The sequence below is a fragment of the Rhinoraja longicauda genome, chromosome 1, assembly GCF_053455715.1.
Source record: "Rhinoraja longicauda isolate Sanriku21f chromosome 1, sRhiLon1.1, whole genome shotgun sequence".
NCBI lineage: Eukaryota > Metazoa > Chordata > Chondrichthyes > Rajiformes > Arhynchobatidae > Rhinoraja > Rhinoraja longicauda.
This window is the reverse complement of record NC_135953.1, coordinates 75,816,373-75,839,216: the sequence shown is the minus strand read 5'-3', so window position 1 is coordinate 75,839,216 and position 22,844 is coordinate 75,816,373. Positions and strand designations below refer to the sequence as shown.

Genomic DNA, 22,844 nt, shown 5'->3' with positions numbered 1-22,844 from the left:
TGAAGCTATGTCCCCTTGTTGGAATCTTCCCCACTCTCAAAGGGAAAAGCCTACCCACGTCAACTCTGTCCGTCCCTCTCAAAATTTTAAAAACCTCTATCAAGTCCCCCCTCAACCTTCTACGCTCCAAAGAATAAAGACCCAACCTGTTCAACCTCTCTCTGTAGCCTAAGTGCTGAAACCCAGGCAACATTCTAGTAAATCTCCTCTGTATTCTACAGATATTTTTGATGGATGTCAATGGAATGGCTGTCAAACATAGCAGACATTGAAATTGTGGATTTTGACTCTGTTTTAATATTTCTTCTACAACTTGAGCAAGTACATCAAGGTACAGAAGAAATGATTTCCCAAATCATGGGTTTCTGAGGGATCTGCTGTAAATCTATTGTATATTACTGCTTCCATTTAAGACAGGGATTAGATAAAATGCTTTGCCCTCAGAGAGCTGAAGTCTCTGAAAATCTCTTCCTCCTAGAACAGATTATTTTTAAGGATGAGGAATATAGGAACTTGATAATTAAAGGATGACGGGAGTGAAAGGTTATCTGTGGGGAGACAATAATGGAGGGTTACAGTCACAACACTCATGTTTTTATTGAATAGCAGAACAAATTTAGGGGACCAACTAGACTATTCCTAATTCATAAGTTTGTGCATAGAAAGGTGTAGGTCCACCTGAACATTTCCAGTACTCCTCACTGATGAAGAGACATCCCTCGCCCCCCACCTCCCTCCCCCTCCCTCCCTCCCTAGGAGATAGATTTTAACTTTAAAATGTGAATGTTAAAATTAGATCAGGATTTCCAACATTAAATGACCCGAAGGGATGTTGCTCCATGCAAAATTTAGCAGTTGTATCAAGACCAAATTGTCAAGTGGATTGAAAACTGACATAGCAACAGAAATCATAGTTCAGCAGAGAGTGTCTGGCTGAGGTAAAGGTTCTACTGACGCACACTGGACATTTCCTGCAGGAATGGCCTGCTTCATGTTCCATTGCTCTGTTCTATGAATCTATAAGGAAAATGTTAAGTATTTTTAAGGGTGACTAAACATATTACTTACGTTTCTATGAAGAAATTAATAAAGAATGCAAATTAATAAAGAATGCAATATATTTTAAACAATGAAGCCTAATGTAGTTTCTGATGATAAATCAGTATTCAGAAATTTGTGTAAATTTACCGAATTTTTTTGCGGTTTTCCAGGATATGTTCCACTCTCATAAAGCACCCCAAGATTATGAAAGGCATCGAGATTGCCCTTTTTCACAGCTTCTTTCCAATACGCTGCAGCTTTCACATAATCCTTTCGATGGGTTTCATAATACCATCCCAAAGCGTTAATTGCTTCAGGAATTCCCTGTTTCAATAATAAATTATATTAATAATTGCAATTACAAAATATCTGTATTCTCTGAATGTGTCCATCTGGATAGGGTCACTTTGGGTTTGAAACATTCTTCTACTGATCAAAGCATGATTCCAAATGAAAGGCAGTTAGCTCAGATAAAAATCCTTGCTTTTCCATGTCCACTAAAGAAACAAAATTAAACTAAATTAACCAGTCCCAGAGCATTTTAACTGTATTAAAGACATAATAGGCCAGCACTACTTGCCACCCTTACTTTGATAGGTCATTAAGACAGATGGTCTAAAAATCAGAAAATAGAAGCTAGCAATGAGGTTTAAAAGGAGACCTGATAAAGATCTCCAATCACTGATCTCAGCCATGATCACATTGAATGGTGGTGCTGGCTCGAAGGGCCGAATGGCCTGCTCCTGCACCTATTGTCTATGATAACAAATGGCCCAATCGCAAAGAAATAGTTTTCATTTGTAGGTTTGCTCAGAACAAGGAGACATGAATGTAACACCTAAGAATGAAAATGAAGAATTTAAAAGGAACTAGACCAAGTGGACCCATTGGGCCCAAACCTCGCCTGCTTTGGTGCAGCACCCTCTCCTCCCCCCCTCCCCCTCCCTCCCCACTCTCCATTCCCCTTACCCACCTCCTCCCCCCTCCCTCCCTCCCCCCCACCTCCTCCCCCCTCCCTCCCTCCCCCCCCACCTCCCTCCCCCCCCCACCTCCCTCCCCCCCCCACCTCCCTCCCCCCCCCACCTCCCTCCCCCCCCCCACCTCCCTCCCCCCCCCCCCACCTCCCTCCACCTCCCTCCCTCCCTAGGAGATAGATTTTAACTTTAAAATGTGAATAACTTTAAAAATATAACACCGATTTCAATAAAACTACTTGCTTTACCATTAAAGCGATGATGGTGAGTAAGGTGGGCCTAAAATTGTCAAGCTATTGTGTACCGTTTTGGCTGTAGTTCGATCACAAATAAACAAACAAACGAGAGTTTTAGTATATAGATGACAGGATGACAGTACACCAGGGTGGCATGGGCTGGGGCAGAATTGCGGGTAGCCTGTGTTGGATAAGGAATGGAGAGAAGTACTTCAGTGCAGTATACATGCCCATGTTTCCTGGGAAGTGTATTACCCATGCAGAATTTCTGTTGTGGATATGGGTAAAACTGATACACATAATGGGAGGTTTGTTGCAAATCTGAAGGAAAAATGAATAGGAATTGAGAAATAAGTTGGAGTAGCTTGTGTGATATATAAGTGCTGACAAGGAACATGCAGACCTTTCTGTGCAATTGATTTCACCTTATGTTATGTACCACAAATGTTTTTCAATGTTTAGGGTTATGTTGTAATATTCAGGATAGAAATGGGCCTGTATGATGAACACTGGGAAGGCTTGACTATTGTTTAATTCTCATAACTTTCATCATTAAATTCACATTAAACAATAAATAAACAGTAAACAAAAGAAAGCTTAGCACATGCACATACTTACTTTATATGAACACTTACCTTAGAAGCTGCTTCAGTGATCAATCTTAAACCTAATTCTGTATTCTTTTTCACACCTTGACCCTAAAAATAGTGTTGGAACACAGTAGAGTTAATGATTTGAACTCAAGATATTTGAGGAAGGAATTGTTATCAATTCCTGCAGATCAGCACCCCATCCTGAATCCAAAGAATTGCCATGAAGCCCAATCTCTTTCCAGTGAGATGCCTCTAAGGTACAATTATATAAACAAACACATTTTCAATTGAGCAGTCCCAAGCAGGGACAACTGAAGATGCGAAAATGTAAGGAACTACTATTTTGTTATTTCACCTCAGCCTTCTCCATTATGCAATGGTAATTGTTAATGGTTGCTTTTGGTTTGGTTATTCTTCTAGTGAGCTCTTACACAGATCATGTGCCAAAAGAAAACTGTTTTTATGCCCGTTCATTAACCTACTGCCCCGTCAAATAAAGATCTGTGGGGTGTAACGCTGACAAAAATAAAACAACTGAATTCAATATATCCGAGTAGCTACATTCAACAGTGCCACCAACCTTAAGAAGAAAATGTCCATACTCATACAATGATGCTGGATGTCTTAATTCCATTGCACTTCTGGAATACCATTTCATTGCACTTTGCACATCACGTGTTATGCCCTGCTGGCCCCAGTAAAGCATTCTTGCAAGTTTTTGCTACAAAGGAACATTTCATTTGGTTGAATGATTAAATTAGATTGAATCTTCGATTAACTTCCATTTTTATTATAGTTAATATTTCCCCTTTTTTTCCAATTAATTAAAATGAAATTTTTCTATTCTGGTTGAACAACTTTAAAACCTAGACTTAATTCCTACCACTCCATTTATTGACATTGCTTGGAATATATCCCGCTACTATTGGCAATTCCTTCTTCTTCATCTCCATCGTCAACACCTTTATATGGTGTCTTTAGAATAAAAAATGAATCACTTCAGAGAAGATTTTAAGGAAAGTGTACAAAATCTTAAAGTTTCAAGAGAGAGAAGCTGAGGATTAAATGGAGAATTTCATTGGTAATGAATGGCATAGGAGTGAAAAAAAATCCAAAAGGCATGCTAACCAAAATAGTTTAGGAAAGAGTAGAACGCGTCATCTTTATCAGTGAGCATTGGAGAAGTGCTGAAGAAGAAGTAATCACCATGTCATTTGCTGCAGAGAGATAGGGGAGATAAAATGCAGCCATTTGCTTCTTTGGCCAGGGCCTAGAGTGGTTTGGTCTTAGGATTGACCTGCCGGTGCATCAGTTCATCACAATTCTGATATAATCAACCACAGTGAGATTGTGGACAGAAAGAGTCTTGCTTCCAAGTGACTTGGGGAAATGCAAGTGAGGTGTCGATTTTTGGATTCAAAGCTGCAATGATTGGGATCAGTGGACGAGGGAGAAGACATGACTATCCCCTACCTGTGCACAACACTGGAAATTTGAAGGGAGAGGAAACCGAGCAGATGAAATAGCTATTAAATTGGGAGCAACAGGTAAATCAAGGAAATAAGACCATAATAAGACAGTGAAGTCATGTTTCGGAATTGCCCAATGGACAGAAGAAAGGAGGAATGCTTGGAGGAAGCCATGAACAACTGAAGTTGGGTACAGATCAGCACCTGAAAGTGGACATAAATGGTGCTGGGTAAATTGTGGCTAGATATGGAGGAACATTTCCAGTGTATTACATTCCAGTGGCTGTGGATCGACGGCTGATAATGAGAAATCTAATTTCTTTGTGGGTTATATGAAATTGACAGATAACTGATCCAAAGATGGTTGCTGAGTAATCTACATCACGTAGTACAGTTAACAGAAAATAATCTGAACATGTCCAGCAAAGGTGACTACCATTAGTCTGCAGCTACATTCATAAATTCTTAATGAATAAGAACAGGATATCTGTATTTTATATTTTTATAGTGATTTAGTAAGTCCTCACAACCATTTTGTTTAACAAACTTGCTGATCATTTTTGGGGAGAGAGAATCACCCACTGGCTGCTGGTCAATCCAAGGTAGAACTCCCTTACACCTCCTTGTACTCCTCACCCCAACCTAGCTTAATGAAAAGCTCACGAGAAAGGGTACATCATTCACCTTCTCATAGTCTTTCACTCACCAAACCATATTGTGACAATCTGCAAAACTTAGAATATAGAACATTTGGCAGAGGAACAGGCTCTTCGGCTGCTGAACAATTAATGTCACAATAAACCCATACTTGGATCCCTAGATCCCCCTGTACACCACTATTGTTAAGGATTTTGCTATTAACTCTCTACTTTCTCCTTACATTTGACCTCCCAAAGTGCAACACGTCACACTTGCTTCAATCAAAATCCATCTGCCATTTTTGTCATCTATATCTATATCCTGCTTTATCCTTTAACAGCTTTCCTCAATGTCTATAAATCCACAAATGTTGCTGTTGTCTGCAAAATTATTAGCCAACCCATCCAAATTTATGTTCTGGTCATTTATATATATCACGATCAACAGAGGTCCTAGTACAGATCCCTACAAAATACTACTGGTCACAGACCTCAGCCAGAATAACACACCCTTCTACCATTACCCTTGGTCTTCTATCTGGTAAACTAGTGCTGAATCCAAACTACCAAGTCACTGCTGCTCCCATGCATCGTAATCTTCTGGATCAGCCAACCACGAGGGACTTTAACAAACGGCTTACTTAAATCCACATAGACAATATCCACCTTACTACCTTCATCAATCACCTTCATCATCTCCTCAAAATATTTATTTGGACTTTATTCAAACCAACATGGGCTCATCTGATGCATGTTCATTGTAACCAATACATTATTATCATAACTATAAATATCCCCCAATCAAAGAAAAAAACAATTACATACACAATTCCTGCAAAGAATATTGCAGTGCAACTATATCAACGATCCACCTCTTAAAAAAAAAAAGTTCCTGTTTAAGATAAAATTTTTATTGGAGATAGGTACATCTTTACAGTCATACATTTTTAAATTGATAATATTGTCAATTATTATTATATTGTCTCCAATACCTTTTGCCCCCTTTTTTTTTTTAAACTAGATAGAACTAAAGAAATAGATGAAGTAAAGAAAGAAAAGAGAGAGAAGCAAAATAAAAACAAAAACAAAAACAAATTATAAAGATAAGGAAAAAGTTAGTTAAAGAAGAATGGAAAATTTATTAAAATAACAAAAACTTCATTCGAGATATATACGTACATTTCAAAGTATAGCATTTCATCCATTCTTTAGTCCGAGTGCTAGTCAGGTTCCTGTGCTGAACCATTCTGACCCTTTAAGTAATTAATAAAAGGAGACCATATTCCAATGAATAATTCCTGTTTGTCCAACAGGGAAAATCTGATTCTTTCCACGTTTAAGGTCTCCGTCATTTCTATAATCCACATTTTGATTGTGGGGACCGTAGGGCCTTTCCAAAATTTTAGAATTAATTTTTTTCCTGTTATTAAACTATAATCCATAAAGTTTCTTTGTATTGTTCTAAATGTTTGATTTAATTCTAATATTCCGAGTATAATTAATTTTGGATCTGGGTCCAATTGTGTGCTGGTTACTTTAGATATTATGCTAAAAATATTTACCCAGAATTTTTTAATTTTTATACAGTTTGCGAACATATGAAATAATGTAGCTTCTAAATGTTGACATTTATCACATTTAGGTGAGATATGTTGGAAAATTTTTTGTAGTTTTGTTTTTGAATAGTGTAACCTATGTATTACTTTAAATTGTATTAGAGAATGTCTGGCGTTTAGTGAACACTGATGTATATGTTGCAAACTTTCTTCCCAAGTATCTTTCGTAATTACTTGGTTTAATTCTTTTTCCCATTTTTGTCTGTATAAGTCCGTGGAGGGAATGTCACTGTCTAATAAGATATTATATATATAAGATATTAATTTTTCTGTATTAGGATGTTTGTTCCAACATTCATCAAGAATTTCTGAATTTCTAATTCGAAAATTTTGGGAGTTCGATTTTACATAATCTCTAAGTTGAAGATATCTGAAATAATCATTTCCACGAAGACCATAAGTCTGTTGCAACTCCTGAAATGTCAGAAAGGTGCCTTCCCTATAAAGTTGTCCCATATTTTTAATTCCATAATCCTTCCATTGTGTAAAACCCCCGTCTACCCATGAAGGCTTAAACAAAGGATTATTCACAATTGGAAGAAAAAGTGATAAATTATCTAATTTTAATGTCTTTTTTAATTGTTTCCAAATTCGTGTAGCACTAAATATTATAGGGTTTTCCCTATAAATTTTTTTGTTTAATTTAGACGTAGCAAATAATATCGAACCAATATCAAAAGGTAAACAATCTTCCTTTTCCATTTTTAACCAGTCTGGTTGATGATCTATTTCTTCCAACCAGAAATTCATATTTTTAATATTAACTGCCCAGAAATAAAACAAAAAATTGGGTAAAGCCAGGCCTCCATTTATTTTTGATTTACACAAGTGTCTTTTGTTTATCCTATGATTCTTATAATCCCAGATAAAATCATTAACAATAGAGTCCAATTTTTTAAAAAAGTTTTTTGTCAGATATATCGGAATTGTCTGAAAAAGGTATAATATTTGCGGTAAAAAAATCATTTTTATGGCATTAATTTTGCCAACCATTGAGATAGGGAGTGTTTTCCAATATTGAATATTCTTATGTAATTTGTTCAGTAATGGGTGGAAATTTGCTTTAAATAATGATGTATATATCTTAGTTACATAGATACCTAGATATTTAAATTTTTCATTTACTATTTTAAATGGAAATTGTTGTATTATCTGTTTATTATGTTCCCTTATTGGCATAATTTCGCTTTTGTTCCAATTTATTCTGTATCCTGAAAGTGAACCAAATTGGGTTATTAGCTTTAATAAGTTTGGAATACTAATTTCTGGTTTTGTAATGTAAATTAATACGTCATCTGCATATAGAGAAATTTTATTCACTGTGTCCTTTGTGTTATATCCATGTATTTCCGGATGCCCCCTAACTCTTTCTGCCAGCGGCTCAATGGCAAGCGCAAATAACAATGGGGATAACGGGCATCCTTGTCTACAACCTCTAGATAGGCCAAATTTCGATGACAACCTTTGGTTTGTAAATATTCTGGCCGTGGGATTTGTATATAACAGTTTTATCCATGTACAGAATTTCTCCCCTAGCTGCATATTTTCCATCACCGAAAACAAATAAGACCATTCAACCTGATCAAATGCTTTTTCAGCATCAAGTGAGATTATTGCTAGATCTTCATTAATAATTCTCTTGGAATATATAATATTAAATAATCTTCTTAGATTATAGTATGAGTATCGTTTCTGAATGAAGCCTGTTTGGTCAGGGTGTATTAATTTATTCATCACTGTACTTAATCTATACGCTAGTATTTTAGTTAAAATTTTTTGATCTGTATTTAAAAGTGCAATTGCTCTGTATGATCCCGGATCTTCCGGATCTTTATCAGCTTTAGGAATGAGTGTTATTATAGATTCATTTAGAGTGTCTGGAAGTTTCTGTTGAGTATATATATACTCATACAGTCTATGTAAACGTGGGCTAAGCAAATCATAAAATTTTTTATAAAATTCGGAGCCTAAACCATCTGGTCCTACTGCTTTACCATTTTTTAAAGAACCAATAGACTCCTCAATATCCTTTGTCGTAATCTCCCTTTCTAATACTTCTCTATCGTTTGAATCTAAACCTTTTAAATTACATTTTTTTTTAAAGTCTGCTATTCCTTCTGATTGTGCTACGGTTTTAGTTGAATAAAGGCTCTGATAATATTGGAGAAATCTATCATTTATGTCCTTGGGCATTTTTAATAATTCTCCTGTCTCTGTTCTAATTTTATGAATTATTTTTTCCCCTTCCATTTTTCGTAACTGACGTGCTAATAGTTTTTGTGGTTTGTCTCCAAATTCAAAATGTAATTGTTTTGTTTTTTGATAGAGTTTTATTACTTGTTCTGAATACATTTTATTTAATTTATATTTCAATACCGCAATTTTATTATATTTTAGAGTAGATGGCATTCTCGCATTTTCTATATCTAGTTGTTTGATTTCACTTTCCAATGTTTGTTGCTTAATCCTGTTCTCTTTATTGTAAAAAGCTTGAGCAGAAATTAATGTACCTCGAACATACGCTTTAAACGTTTCCCACATAAGAGAAATAGGTGTGTCAGGGTTGTCATTTGCCTCAAAAAATATTTGAATCTGTTTAATAATATATTCCTGGCATGACTTTTCGTTCACAATTTGTGGGTTAAATCTCCAATATGCTTGTTTCTCGGACATTCCATTTAATTTAATCATGAATGTTAAAGGTGCATGATCTGAGATTATAATATTATGGTATTTTGAATTATAAGTAAGTGAGATAAGTTTAGCGTCGACCAAAAAATAATCTATTCTTGAATAGGTTTTATGTACAGGTGAATAAAATGAGTATTCTCGTCCAGTTGGGTTTTCCACTCTCCAAACATCTTTAATATTACTAGTGTCCATATATGCATTTAATAAGTCACTGGAATGTGATTTGGTTTTCCTTTGTCTTGTTGATCTGTCTAAATAGGAATCTAAAGTACAATTTAAATCTCCTCCAATTACTAAATTATGTTGTGCCATTTCCGGAATGCAGTTAAATATTTTCTTAAAGAACAGTGGACTATCAAAGTTTGGTCCATATACATTAACAAAAATCATTTTTTGTGCATTTAATTCTCCTATTACAATAATGTATCTGCCATCCTTATCGGTTATAGTTGATGTATGTTTGAATAAAGTACCTTTCCGAAATAATATTGCTACGCCTCTTGATTTATGTGTAAAAGAAGAATGATATGTTTTATCTATCCATTTAGCTTTCAGCCTATGCTCAGCATCTTTTTTTAAATGTGTTTCTTGGATGAAAATCACGTCAGCTTTAATTGCTTTTAAATGTGCTAATACTTTACCTCTCTTAATTGGTTCATTAATACCTTTAACGTTCCAACTGCAAAACGTTATTCCTTCATTCCCCGTATTCATTTTTAAATCTTGCATTTTTTTGTCTATGGGGGTCTATAATAGAGCCAATGGTTCAGTTCAACAGACCCGACCCCGCACCCGAACACTGAATAGATGAATTTTAAGACTCTTAAATGCCTCTCACATATATATCTCCTTTGCTCCAATTTATAACTCCGTTCAAACTGAAAATAATAATGATAGTTTGTAATAGAAAAAAAAAGAGAATAGATTAAGAAATTAGTATTGTGCACAAAGAAGGAAAAAACTACATCTAATGTTAGTGCAGTTAGTGCTAGCCATACTAGCATGGCTACCCATCTACCGACTTCCGTAGTTGATGTTTCGAACTTATCCAGCCCCTTTGTTTCTTGGAACTTGTGTTCCATAGCAATATTTTACCGGGGGTATATCAAGTTCCAATAGTCGGAAGAGTTATGATACAAATAATAAAACCCAGAGTTAAAGGAACAATAAAAGTAAAAATGATAATGAAAATTACTAGCAGGAAAGGAAAGAGAGCAGATTTCCAAACATAACCTATAAGATCCAGCTCTGTATTTACCTCTAATCATTCCATTATAAGTAACTTTATAAGTAAGTATTAGTCATTAGTAATAATTATTGATTCTAATTGTTAAAAATACCGCGGTATCATTTTAGTATTCATTAGTTAATTATATTAGTAGCGCAGTTATTAGTATCCATGGCAGAATTTCCGATCCACTTCTTTCTCAGCTTCTTTAGTCATCAATTCAATTCCATGCAGTCCTGCAAAGTCATTTATTCATGATGAGGGATCAGGCATCTTCTCATGACATAAACTTCTTGGCAAAGTCCAATGCTTTCACAGGGTCGGAGAAAAAGTATTCCTTCTTGTCATAAGTAACTCTTAAGGTAGCAGGATAACTCACACCATATTTCAAATCCTCCACTTCCCTCAGAATACTTTTGGTCTCGTTGAATGCTTTTCGTTTCCTTGCAACCTCTGCTGGATAATCTCGGTAAATGCTGATACTGTGACCCTTAAAATCAAGCTTTCTGTTTCTTGATGCTTTTTGCATTATCTCCTCCACAACATAGTCGTTTTGTAATTTTATTATCATTTGTCTTGGGGGTGCGCCTACTCTTGTCTGGCGTCTCATCACTCTATGTGCTCGGGCTAGTTGAGGCTTTTGGTCCAGAGATAAAACTTTTTGCAGTAAATTTGCAGTGAATTCTCGGATATCTTGATCTTTCTCTTCCCCTTCTGGGATACCTGCAATTCTTAAATTCTGTCTTCTCTGGCGACCTTCCAATTCAATACATTTCTCATTTATTTTGACCATCATATCAGTTAGACGTTGATTTTCTGTAACGAGTTTTGCTGTAGTGTGAGCGCTTGTTTCGGCTAGGTCTTCAAGGTCTTTTATAACACCCGTCTGGTAATTCAATGCCTTTTCCACAGGATTCAGCCTTTCATCAAATTCAACTTTCCCATTTTTAATTTTCTCATTCATCTCCTTTGATAGTCCAAATATTATTTCAGAGATTTCTTTCGACAAATCATTCTTCAAATCCACTGCTATATTCTTAGTCTCAAGCTTTAAGTCCTTCATTTCCTCCTTAATTTTTTTTATTTCTCCAGCAACATTCATCTGCTTTATTTCTTCCCTCAAACCAGCAATTTCACTTGCAATAAAGTTTTTGAGTTCCTCACCTTCTGCTTTTTTGGTCAATTTTTTCCCCGTCACATCTTCTTGGGATAACGTCCTACCTGAGGCCGAGGCTTCAGTCAGGCCTTCTCTCGGATTCTGCCTGGTAGCCCGACTTTTCGTTTTATCCGTTTTATCCGCGGGTGGGCTGTGCTGTGTATACATTATAAGTCGCGCGCCTGATAGCGTCACTTATAACAATCGGTGCAATCACTGCAGCGACAGCAGGCAGCAGGTAGGTCGATTTATCCCCGGTTTTTCTCCGTTTTTTACGAGGAGCTGGCTGGCGTTACCCTCTAGCCCTCCATAGCGCAAAAAGTTCCTGTTGTTGCTATTCCAGTTCCTGCTGAGAATTTGCTCAATTGCCCTACCTTCATTGTGATAATACATCCCAATTCTCCTCAGTCTCTCCTTTCATCTAACCAACTGCACACAACTAAACTAGTGGCAGAACCAAGCACCTCATATATAGCCAGTGTGTAAATCTTACTAGCCAAAACAAAAAATTACAGAATTTCTAACATGTTCAGTGAAATATTGATAACAAGTACAGTGAATCCTCATGAGTTATTGACATTTCTGAATAGATCAATTACAATGTGCAATGTATACCTGAGCAAATGCATCTCCACGGTTTGCTTGATATCTAAGCCATAAAAATAAGTCATAATTTTCTTTAGTTTGATGCTGCAAAATTGAATCATCCATTAGCCTTATACGTTCAACAAAAGCCTGAAAAATAATAAATCATTATTGTAGAATCATTTAAGATTGTCATGACAAAAATATTGTAAAAGTATAGAAATCCAGTCATGCTTCAGAAATTATTTATTCCCCGCATAGAATGCGATCGCAGTCATTTCTGGAGGGAATGATGCTATTAATGATTTTTGAGCTGATAATTTGCCTTCTGCGCAGTTGTTCATGGATCGGCATCTTTTGCCTTGTATCACCCCTCCTGTGCATTGTCTGAGAAATGATATAGCTTTGTTTTGCCCACCGCAAAACCTCTTTTTATTCCAATTTACAAGTTTCCCTTAAATCCCAAGAGAAAAGTTGATTGCTTCTAAAATGAGTTGACATTGGCCTGATGTGTCCTCCATTGGCCATCTGGCATGTTATAAACCTACAGTTAACACTTACTGTTAAGAATTAAGACAGGAATGGGTGCAATGGGGAATAATGCCAGAGTGCATAATACACATTGAGCAGTCATTGATTTGAAGAAAAAAGCACAGCAAAAATCGCCTTTTTGAAAAATGTATGGAAATTTAAAAAGAAAATTTGCATGAATTCTTCCAAGCTAAGAAACAAACATATAGGTTGGGATTCCGAGCAGAATATTTGCACACAATTCAGGCACTCATGCAGAGCAAACAGGCACAATGACGTTTTGAGGAAAGATTGTGAAGATAAAATAATTGCAGTGGGTGGAACAAATTGTAACATTAAACATTGCAGGGAGAAAGGAAACCATGGCACATGAAGATGGTTACGGGGATTACAGGAAAGAGGGGTTTTGTAATTCTTGATGAGAGCTCAAGTTGAGACCTCAAGAGACCTTTAATAGTTAAAATTCTATTCCACCCCCTCAAAAATCTTGGCAACTATTATAGAGTGATACAGAGTGGAAACAGGCCCTTCGCCCCAACTTGCCCACAATGGCCAACATGTCCCAGCTACACTTGTCCCACATACACAAGCTCTGTTATACATGCGCTTGGTCCATATCCCTCCAAACTTGTCCTATCCATGTACCTGTCTAACTGTTTCTTAAACATTGGGATAGTCCCAGCCTCAACTATCTCCTCTGGCAGCTTGTTCCATACACCCACCACCCTTTGTGTGAAAAAGTTACCCTCAGATTCCTATTAAATCTTTTCCCCTTCATCTTGAACCTATGTCCTCTGGTCCTCGATTCCCCTACTCTGGGCAAGAGACTCTGTGCATCTACCTGATCTATTCCTCTCATGATCTTACACACCTCTATAAGATCACCTCTTATCCTCCTGTGCTCCAAGGAATAAAGACCCAGCATACTCAACCTCTCCTTATAGCTCAGACCCTCTAGTCCTGGCAACATCCCCGTAAATCTTCTCTGAACTCTTTCAAGCTTGGTAATATCTTTCCGAAAACATTGTGCCCAGAACTGAACACAATTCTTTCAACAGAATTTCTAGTTGTTTGCTCCATGAATGTAGCACTTCCCTAATTGTTACACAATTTCTTTTTTGAGGTTTTTGAGTGATGGGTTACGGCAGTGCAATTAAAGGGCTGATGCTTTATTTAAATGAGGGATATTTTAGTATCATTTGATGAATCTGTTTGTCGAGGAACATAAATCCCTTGCAGATTCACTACTCAAAAAATCTCACTCCCAATTCATTTACATCTATACTTTCAGAATCACAACTTAACTTTTGCCCCTACATTTGCTCCATTTCTGCAACTATTGAGCAACAGCAAAGGAACTCTGCCAACACACCCCTCGATACCTCCTCATTCTACCCTCAATAAACTTGCACCATCCCATTCACCTATGTTACAACGTCATGCAGTGTTATCGGACTAGAATTAGGCAGATGTGATGGCATGGACATGCTGCCCAACAAACAACTTGAGGTTAAACAAGACACCAGGACGGTAAACATATACTTCTTCCTTTGACTCCAGAGCCCTACAGTCATCATGAATTTCATTCGACAGTGCTACTCCTCCAGTACCGCTCTCATCTTACTTCAAAGTCCAAGGATATGGCTTTGAATAGATAAACAGACAATTGTTCAGTCACTCAGGTCTGATCTGGTTGGACAATATGTACTGCTGGGCCTATAATGCTGTCAATGACTAAAACTGCCCACTCTTCCAGTATCATTCTGAAATATAAATAAATAAGACCTAGTCAAAGTGTCTTCTTCAGAGGTCACTCCTCATCCACTGGGTGGCGCCATCAGCCTCGACAACAGTCTGTCTGTTTTTTCGTCTTTTTTGTTATTTTTAGTATGTTTTAAAAGTTTGTGTTAATGTTCTCTGGTTTGTTTTATGTGGGAGGTGAAAGAGGAAATTGTTTCTCAATCTCTTACCTTGCCGGAGATGCGATTGTTTTTCGGATCGTATCACCGGTCGCTCTGCGGCCTAACATCATGGAGCTGGAGGCCTTGCTTGGGACTAACTTTGAGCCCAATGGCGGGGCGTGGACTTAACATCGGAGCTGACCCCTTGCCTGGGATCAACTCTCCAATTGTGGCCTGCGGACTTTAACATCGAGGAGCCCGCAGTCTCGGGCAAAGACCGATGTCGGGAAGCTCCAAATCGCAGGTTTTTGAACAGCCCCGACCCAGGTTAGATCGCCCGGCGTGGGGGAGATGAGATTTCTCCCCAATGCAGGAGCTTGATCACCCCGATATGGAGAGCCTGACCATCGGCTGCAGGAGTCAAGATCGTCCCATCAACGGAAGGCCCGAGGCCCCCGACCGCCGGAGAACAAAGAAGGGAAGAGATTGAACTTTTTTTCACCTTCCATCACAGTGAGGAATGTGGAGAAGTCATTGTGGTGGATGTTCATGTTAAAATGTATTTTGTGTGTTCTGTTGCTTTTAATTGGTATGAATGTATGGCAAAACAAATTCCTCGTATGTTGCTAAACATACTTGGCTAATAAAGTATGATTATGATTATTATGATTTTTTTTTGTCCGGATGAGACCAAACATCTCCCCACCACCGTTTGCTCCCTCCATAGTTAATAGCAGAACATAAGATGGGGACCAAAGGTGGGAGCTTTGGTCCTCCCATAATTAATTGGTGGAAGTTGCTACTCATGTCCTGCAAGATGTTGGGCAAACTTAATGAAACTGGATGAGATAAGTGTACACGTGGTGAGGAAAAGCTGAGTGTGTATCTGTGTAAACTGTAGAAAATGACCATTCTTTCTGAGGTAATGCAAAAATAGAAGGGAGATAAGGACGGGAGTTTGAGTAACACCATAAGGTCATAAGTGATAGGATCAGAATTTGGTCATTCAGCCCATCAAGTCTGCTCTGCCATTCAATCATGGCTGATCTGTCTCTCCCTCCTAACCCCATACTCCTGCCTTCTCCCCATAACCCCTGACACCCTTACTAATCAGGAACCTATCTATCTCTGTCTTTAAGATATCAATTGACTTGGCCTCCACGGCCTTTTGTGGCAAAGAATTCCACAGATTCACCACCCTCTGACTAAAGAAATTCCTCCTCATAGAGCACACCTGAGATAATGATGTGGAAGTGAGAAGGAAAGCCTTTACTGCTGATTCTCTAATTAAACATGGTGACCAAGAAAGTACAAAAGTACAAAAACAAAACAAAATAGATGCTGGAAATGTGAAATAAAGAGAGAACACTGTCAACATGCCGCAGATCAATAATTTTTCACCAGAATTAAATGATCAGTAACCTAAAACTTTTGTTTCTGTCTCCAGAGTTGTTGACTGAGCCACAGAGTATTTATTTTAGTTTATAGTTTAGTTTAGAGGTACAGTGCGGAAACACACCCTTCAGCCCACCAAGTCTGCGCTGACCAGCGATCCCTGTTACACTAGTACTATCCTACACACGAGAGACAATTTACAATGTTTACCGAAGCCAATTAACCTACAAACCTGTGCGTCTTTGGAGTGTGGGAAGAAACCGGAGAAACCGGAGAAAACCAACTCGGTCACAGGAAGAACGAACAAACTCAGTACAGACAGCACCCGTAGTCAGGATCAAACCCGGTCTTTGGCGTTGTAAGGCCACTGTAACTCTACCGCTGCACCACCATGCCACCCTTCTGCGACACCGTGCCACCTCTGGTTTTCTTGCGTTTGTAATTTAAAGAAAGGAAGAGTTTGGGGGAGGTTGAAGAGTAATGCTCTCACAGAAAAGGGAACACATTGAGAAGTGATGAAGGTTGAAATCATCCAGGATGGCTGCTCTGTACAGCAACTGAGGGAGAAGGGCAATGAAAATATTGATTACACTTGACTGAACAACAGCAAACAATGATTTAAGATCAGAAGCAGGGCCTTTATCTCGTAGCAGATTTACTGACAGAATCCACGGAGTCCCCAGCACAGTCAGGTAGGAGCGTGGCGAGAGTAGAGACTGGTAGTCCCACTAGTGAGAGGGTAGAGAGCAGTGAGGTGGATGTTTGAAAGAACTAGTGGTGAGTGCCTCAATCCACCATCAGGATTCTGACAAAAGATGTGCAGAAGGAAGTCTTAGGCTAACCCAAAAAGAGTTAGGACTGAGTATGGGGCAAGGCAAATTGCCCTGGCTGGTAAAGATAAGAGTTGAGAGATTTTTGCACTGGGAAATTAAGGATGGCTAATCAAAATAAAAGTTAAAAGAAATGAAAGTGCCAGCCCACATGTGCACAAACAGACTCAAGAACTTAACCTGCATCAAAGATTTAGAAAATGCCGTAATTTTGAGGTCCATAGCACTCACCTGTTCTCCACCAAAATCATACCGATCTTTAATTGTGCGTTGGGCAACGTTTATGTAGTAACCATATGACACATCATAGTCCAAGGGGTAACCATCAATACCCTGATCATGCTTATATCCAAGATGTAGTAAGGCAAGTCTGTCATTTCCTTGTGCTGCAACCAGACTGTACAACATGCCCTAACAAAATATCAATAAGATAATTACTTTAACAAATGTTTGCAATAAATATTTACTGTGGTTGCACTTTGTGGTTGTATTATCAATGATAAGCCCAATGTATTTACTAAACAAGGTCATATATTTCTGTCTCCTTTAAGTTGTCGGACCGGGTAAATTGTGCAGTCTGTCCCTCAGTGATAGCTCCCTCTATAATCTGCCCCCTGAGCATAAAGTGCTGGAGTAATTCAATGGGTCAAACTTGAGAGATCCTACAGTGTTGTGGAAATTACAAAGTGCCATGAATGCATTAAGGACTGAGTACAGAATTGGTTACGCAAGTGTGAGTTTACACAAGCTGCAGATCGAGCAAGGCAGGGAATGACTATTTGTGGAAGAAAAATAAGTTAACGTTTCAGGTCTGGGACTCTTCATCTGAACTGGGAAAGAGAATTTTGAAAAGTTTTTGATTTGAAGAGAGGGAAGTATAGAACAAATAGAATCATTTTGATAGGATGGGTTCAAATTAATGGATGCAATTACCAGAGCATTAAGATTCTTTGTCCTTTTGTTCCACACATTCTTACTCACCTTTTCTCTTATGTGAAATTAACTTGTTCATCTCTCTTTCCCAGTTCTGATGAAGCACCCCACTCCTGAAATATTAACAGTTTTTCCTTCCACAGATACTGACTGACCTCCAGCTTTTTCTATTTTTTGCTTCATAAGCATCTTCAAAGCCAATCATTTTGGATTTGAAATAACAATTTCAGTAAAATACCATACCATTGTTATACATTTACAAGGAACCTTTCTTCCTAATCCTCCCCAAGACAAATCATCAAGAGAAAACAAAATATGAAAGTGACTATAGACAAGCTCTGTGGGCCTTAATGTGTGGGCACAGTTACGACAGGATTAAAGATGCAATATTGTTATTAGTGTACAATCATTCAACTGTTTGTGCTAAAGAAAAGATACCCACAAATTGTTGGTGAAAACAACAACTCGTCCTCAGAATGACAATGGATTTATGAGTTCATAAGTGTATAAGTGCTCAGAGCATAATTGGGCCATTCGGCCCATCAATGCCTTTCAATCATGGCTGATCTATCTGTCCCTCTCAACTCCATTCTCCTGCCTTCTCCCCATAACATCTGACACCCTTACTAATCAAGAATCTGTCAATCTCCAACTTAAAAATATCCATTGACTTGAACTCCACAGATGTCTGTGGCAATGAATTCAACAGATTCACCACAGTCTGACGAAAGAAATTCCTCCGTATCTCCTTTCTAAAGGTATGTTCTTTTATTATGAGGCTATGGCCTCTGGTCCTAGACTCTCCCATTAGTAGAAACATCTTCTCCACATTCATTCTATCCAGGCCTTTCACTTCAGTAAGTTTCAATGAGGTCCCCTCCAGAAATTTAGAGAAATTGCTGCATTTGTGCAGTAAGTGCTATTAAAACTCACCAGATAAGCGTAATTAACTAAATGATCATGGACACTCTTCTTTTCCCACAGTTTCAATTTCTCCAGCCCAAAAAAGGGAGCAATTGAAACGGTGAATCCTGAAACTGGTAACTATGACATTGTGCATAAAAATAATTTTTGGATTTTTTTTCATTTTACTTTCTTGTTCTCACACAACCAACTTTCCTATCCTTTTTTTACTTCTCTTTCTATACTTGTGTGTGACTCAAATTCATTATATTTCTTCTCCATCATTTCCCCTCTCTAACGTTTAAGTTCCTTAGTAAAGAAGAAGATCATTGTTGCTTTATTGCTCTCACCATATAATTCTCTCCTTGCTCTTCCTACAATCTGGAAAGCAATAATTTTATAATTTTGAGCCATGGAACCGGTCTAATAAAAAATGTTATGTAATATCCTAATCCATGGATCTGAACCATGACTGCTTTCCTATTCACCAGCTGAAGGTCAGGACAGAAACCTGTTCAACTCTTTTGGGAAAGTTTGTAGTTAAATTCTGTAAGACTTTCAGAAAGCCCATGCTTTTGTTTCCCCTCTGAGATTCATAATCGATTACCACTCTTTTCCCAGGCAAATAAATATTAGGGTTATTAGTGAATCAATAACTATTGATTTATTATTGATTCACTAATAGTTCCCATCCTGGGAAAGACAAAGACATATTATCTCATCCCAATGCAGGTTTCATTTTGTTCAAAAAATATTATGTTGAAATATAGATATTTGTATATTCAAGACATAGGAGTCTAACACATTATGGGGGCAAAGGTGACTTTCAACACTTTCAAATTTTCTTCATTCACATCTGGATCTTTTGTAGACTGAGAGCAATTGATTGCTATGGGTACTCAGCAAATCTTTCAGTTATGGATGGTAGAAGATACATTAGATAGGCTTTGGTCCTTTGCTGATCAAATCAAACCAAATCCATCTTGACACTATGAATGTCAGGGAATGTTTGATCTGTCTGTTGCCATCAAACATTTATTACATAATGTTGGTTATTTGTTAAAGATGTCAAAAACTTTCTCAAGTCTACATTGTCATAACTGCTCGATTGACTAGTTGGAGAACTTGGAATCTGGAGGAAGATAAAACAATTTGAGATTTAAAATCAAAGCATGTGAAAGACTTATTTATTGTCCAAAAGATTGCATTACCTTTGAGGGTTGTACTTCCACACCCAGACCTGTCTCAAAAATTACTCCCAGCAAGTAGGCTGCTTTATAATAGCCGCAGCAGCTGGCTTCTATTAATGAAGTTATATGGTGTCCAATCTGCTTGATACCATCTGCACCAGTAAGTTTCTCCATTGTCTTCCAGTAAAGTTTCTCACCAACTTTAATAAGTATGGAAGGTAAATTTGGTAAATGAGTGGCATCTAGGCACAAAAATAAATTGTTAAAATGTTTGATAAAAGCAAATACAATGAAATACACAATTCGCAATGACGAACCACATTTCTATTGCCCCTGTATGCTTTAAACTAATCTGTATGCTTTAAGCTAATATTTTAACTGCTTCCTTTATAGTTCCAATAATATGTCATCATTTTGAGATGCTACTCCTTTCTCTCACAACAAATGCTGCCTGACCGCAGAGTACTTCCAACTGTCTCTGTTTTATTTTCAGATTTACAGCATCACCGGAACTTGGCTTCTATACAACAACTAGCTTTATGTATTGGTTTATAATTCTTCCCACGCCTATTTTAGCAGAGGCATTGAAAAATACATGTGGAACCATGGCTGTTTGTAGGAAGTTCAACTGCAATGTTCTTTGTAGAATGGAAAATATAAACAAATGTTGGAATAATTTCATGTTCCAATCGAGATATCACAACACTAGATAGCATGCAATAAATTACTCTTCTGTTGATTCGACTACATTTTGTTCCTTTCAAAATTATCTCTGAATTGTAGTTCTCTATTTTAATTTGAAATAGAATATCACTGAAACTGCCAATTATTCATTTTATGTAGTTATTGAATTATATAAAATGCTTCCCTGATAAAACTTAGTTCATGAATGAGACCTAACAGCAGCTTTTTGTCCATCTTTTTTAACAAAATTACATCCCATCAAGGCATACATGTTCATTTGCAGGTAAAAGCCAGTGAACATATATACATTAAGGAATATGAGAGAGGGAAGGTTCATCATAACCACAGATAGAATTAATCTATTCAATAGAAGTAGAGTCCTAGAATAGTTTCAAGGCGAAGATAGATAGATAGATACCTGTTTAACTAGAGGGTGAAAGGCTACCAGAGGTAAGTGGGAATGTGGAGTGAGTTGCAACCCATCTTATTAAATGGTAGAGAAGGTATGAGGGATGTGGCCCACACCTGTTTCTAATTCATATGTCCATACACGTGCAATATTAAGGCATTATTTTGCTGCCATAATGTTTACTTGATCTGTTCCAGATCCTGTCTCATGAAGTCAAGACATTGTATGGTTGCTATATATTGTTATATACTTCCACACAAGGAAGGCAGAAACTAAAAAGCTTTTCATTGTACCTCGGTATGCGTGACAATAATATAATAAACTAAACTAAAAATATGATTGTGTAGAAAGGAATTGCAGATGCTGGTTTATGCTGAAGAGAGTCACAAAGTGCTGGAGTAACTCAGCGGGTCAAGCAACACTTTGGAGAAAAAGAATGGGTTACATTTCGGATTGGGAGCACTTTGTATATCTATCTAAAAATGTGGTAGTCGAAGTTCACAAATTTCATATCATAATGGCAAGCTGTAGAACAACAGAAATTAACATCTGCCTAGTATATTGACAATGAAGATGAATCAAAGCTGAAAATAATTGGTATGATCGTGCAGTGGGTTGAAGGAGCTAAAATGATTGGACATTTGTTTTTACATAGTGCAAAGAATTTGAAGTTACCTATAAAGGAGTCTGAAGCCATTGTTTGAAGCAGATCAAATAATGCCTTATAACGTTTCTCTGTTCTTTTTCCCCAGGGACGTGCTGTGCATTTATTGTCATCATCGTCTTTTGGCCTATTCAGCAACTGTAAATAGTAATGATTGTTTCTAGCTGCAACAAAAAAGCATTATAATTAATTACCTTGATTGCTAATGTGCAAAGAATATTCCATAAATTGCATTATGGATGCATCTGAAAAATATATGACTTATAAATTCTACCAAAAATGATACTACTATTGGAAAATTGATCATGTTCAATTTCAAATTTTTTGACTTTGAGTCATCTGTGGATTGGATGTATTAACAATCATGTGGTAATGGCACAATGCCACAGTTGGTAGAGCAGCAGCCTCACAGCGCTAGGTTCGATCCTGACTTCAGGTGCTGTTTGTGTAGAGTTTTCACATTCTCTCTGTGACCGCGTGGGTTTCTACCGGGTACCCCTGTTTCCTCCCACATTCCAAAGAAGTGCGGATTTGTAGATTAATTGGCCTCTGTAAATTGTGTAGGGAGTGCATGCAAAAGTAGAATAACATAGAACTAGTGCGAACGGATGAGCGATGGTCGACGAGGACATGAAGGGCCTGTTTCCATGCTGTATCGCTGAACTAAACTAAACATACCGAGGAACCAGACATACATAATAGTGTTGCAGAGAGGTGTACAATGCATGGCTGGCCACTGTTGGACTTTTTAAATGGTTGCAAGTATAAGCAAATTTGGCAATGTTTTATAAGTAGTTATTTAATTATCATGTAAGTGCAACTTAGTGCAACTCAGCAGACACACAAACTAAACAAATGCAATTTCTACAGACCAAATTGGATAAATGACTGACAGTGTATCTACATAACTTCAGTATCTTCTTGCCTTCCATTTTAGATATGTACAGTATTTGGAGGGATTCTCTACTGTTCAGCAAAGACATACTCCAATATTTACTTGTCCAAAAGCTTTTGCTGCAAGATTAATGTGAGGCCAGATTTAGTGAATCTTAAATGGGAGCTGTCTCTTCAGGTCCCAGCAGAATCTAATGCTCAAACTAGCTGCTCATGGTTTTTAACTAGAAGGATGCCTTCAATATTATTGTAGTGGGTATCCCTCAGGTGACCCCAGTGCCCT

At 37.5% G+C, this 22,844-nt stretch overlaps 1 protein-coding gene across 1 annotated transcript in view; it reads right to left on the bottom strand.

Moving 5' to 3' along the window:
- Window positions 1–22,844, bottom strand: part of LOC144594226 (protein sel-1 homolog 3-like) — an 80,191-nt gene that overhangs the window by 14,768 nt on the left and 42,579 nt on the right. Inside the window, exons 11-17 of the mRNA XM_078400457.1 lie at window positions 21,679–21,831; window positions 19,932–20,152; window positions 17,116–17,295; window positions 12,258–12,377; window positions 3,425–3,565; window positions 2,887–2,949; window positions 1,189–1,365 (exon numbers count right to left, since the gene is read on the bottom strand). Of these exons, the coding sequence (XP_078256583.1) occupies window positions 1,189–1,365; window positions 2,887–2,949; window positions 3,425–3,565; window positions 12,258–12,377; window positions 17,116–17,295; window positions 19,932–20,152; window positions 21,679–21,831 (1,055 nt within the window). The remainder of the gene's footprint in view (window positions 1–1,188; window positions 1,366–2,886; window positions 2,950–3,424; window positions 3,566–12,257; window positions 12,378–17,115; window positions 17,296–19,931; window positions 20,153–21,678; window positions 21,832–22,844) is intronic.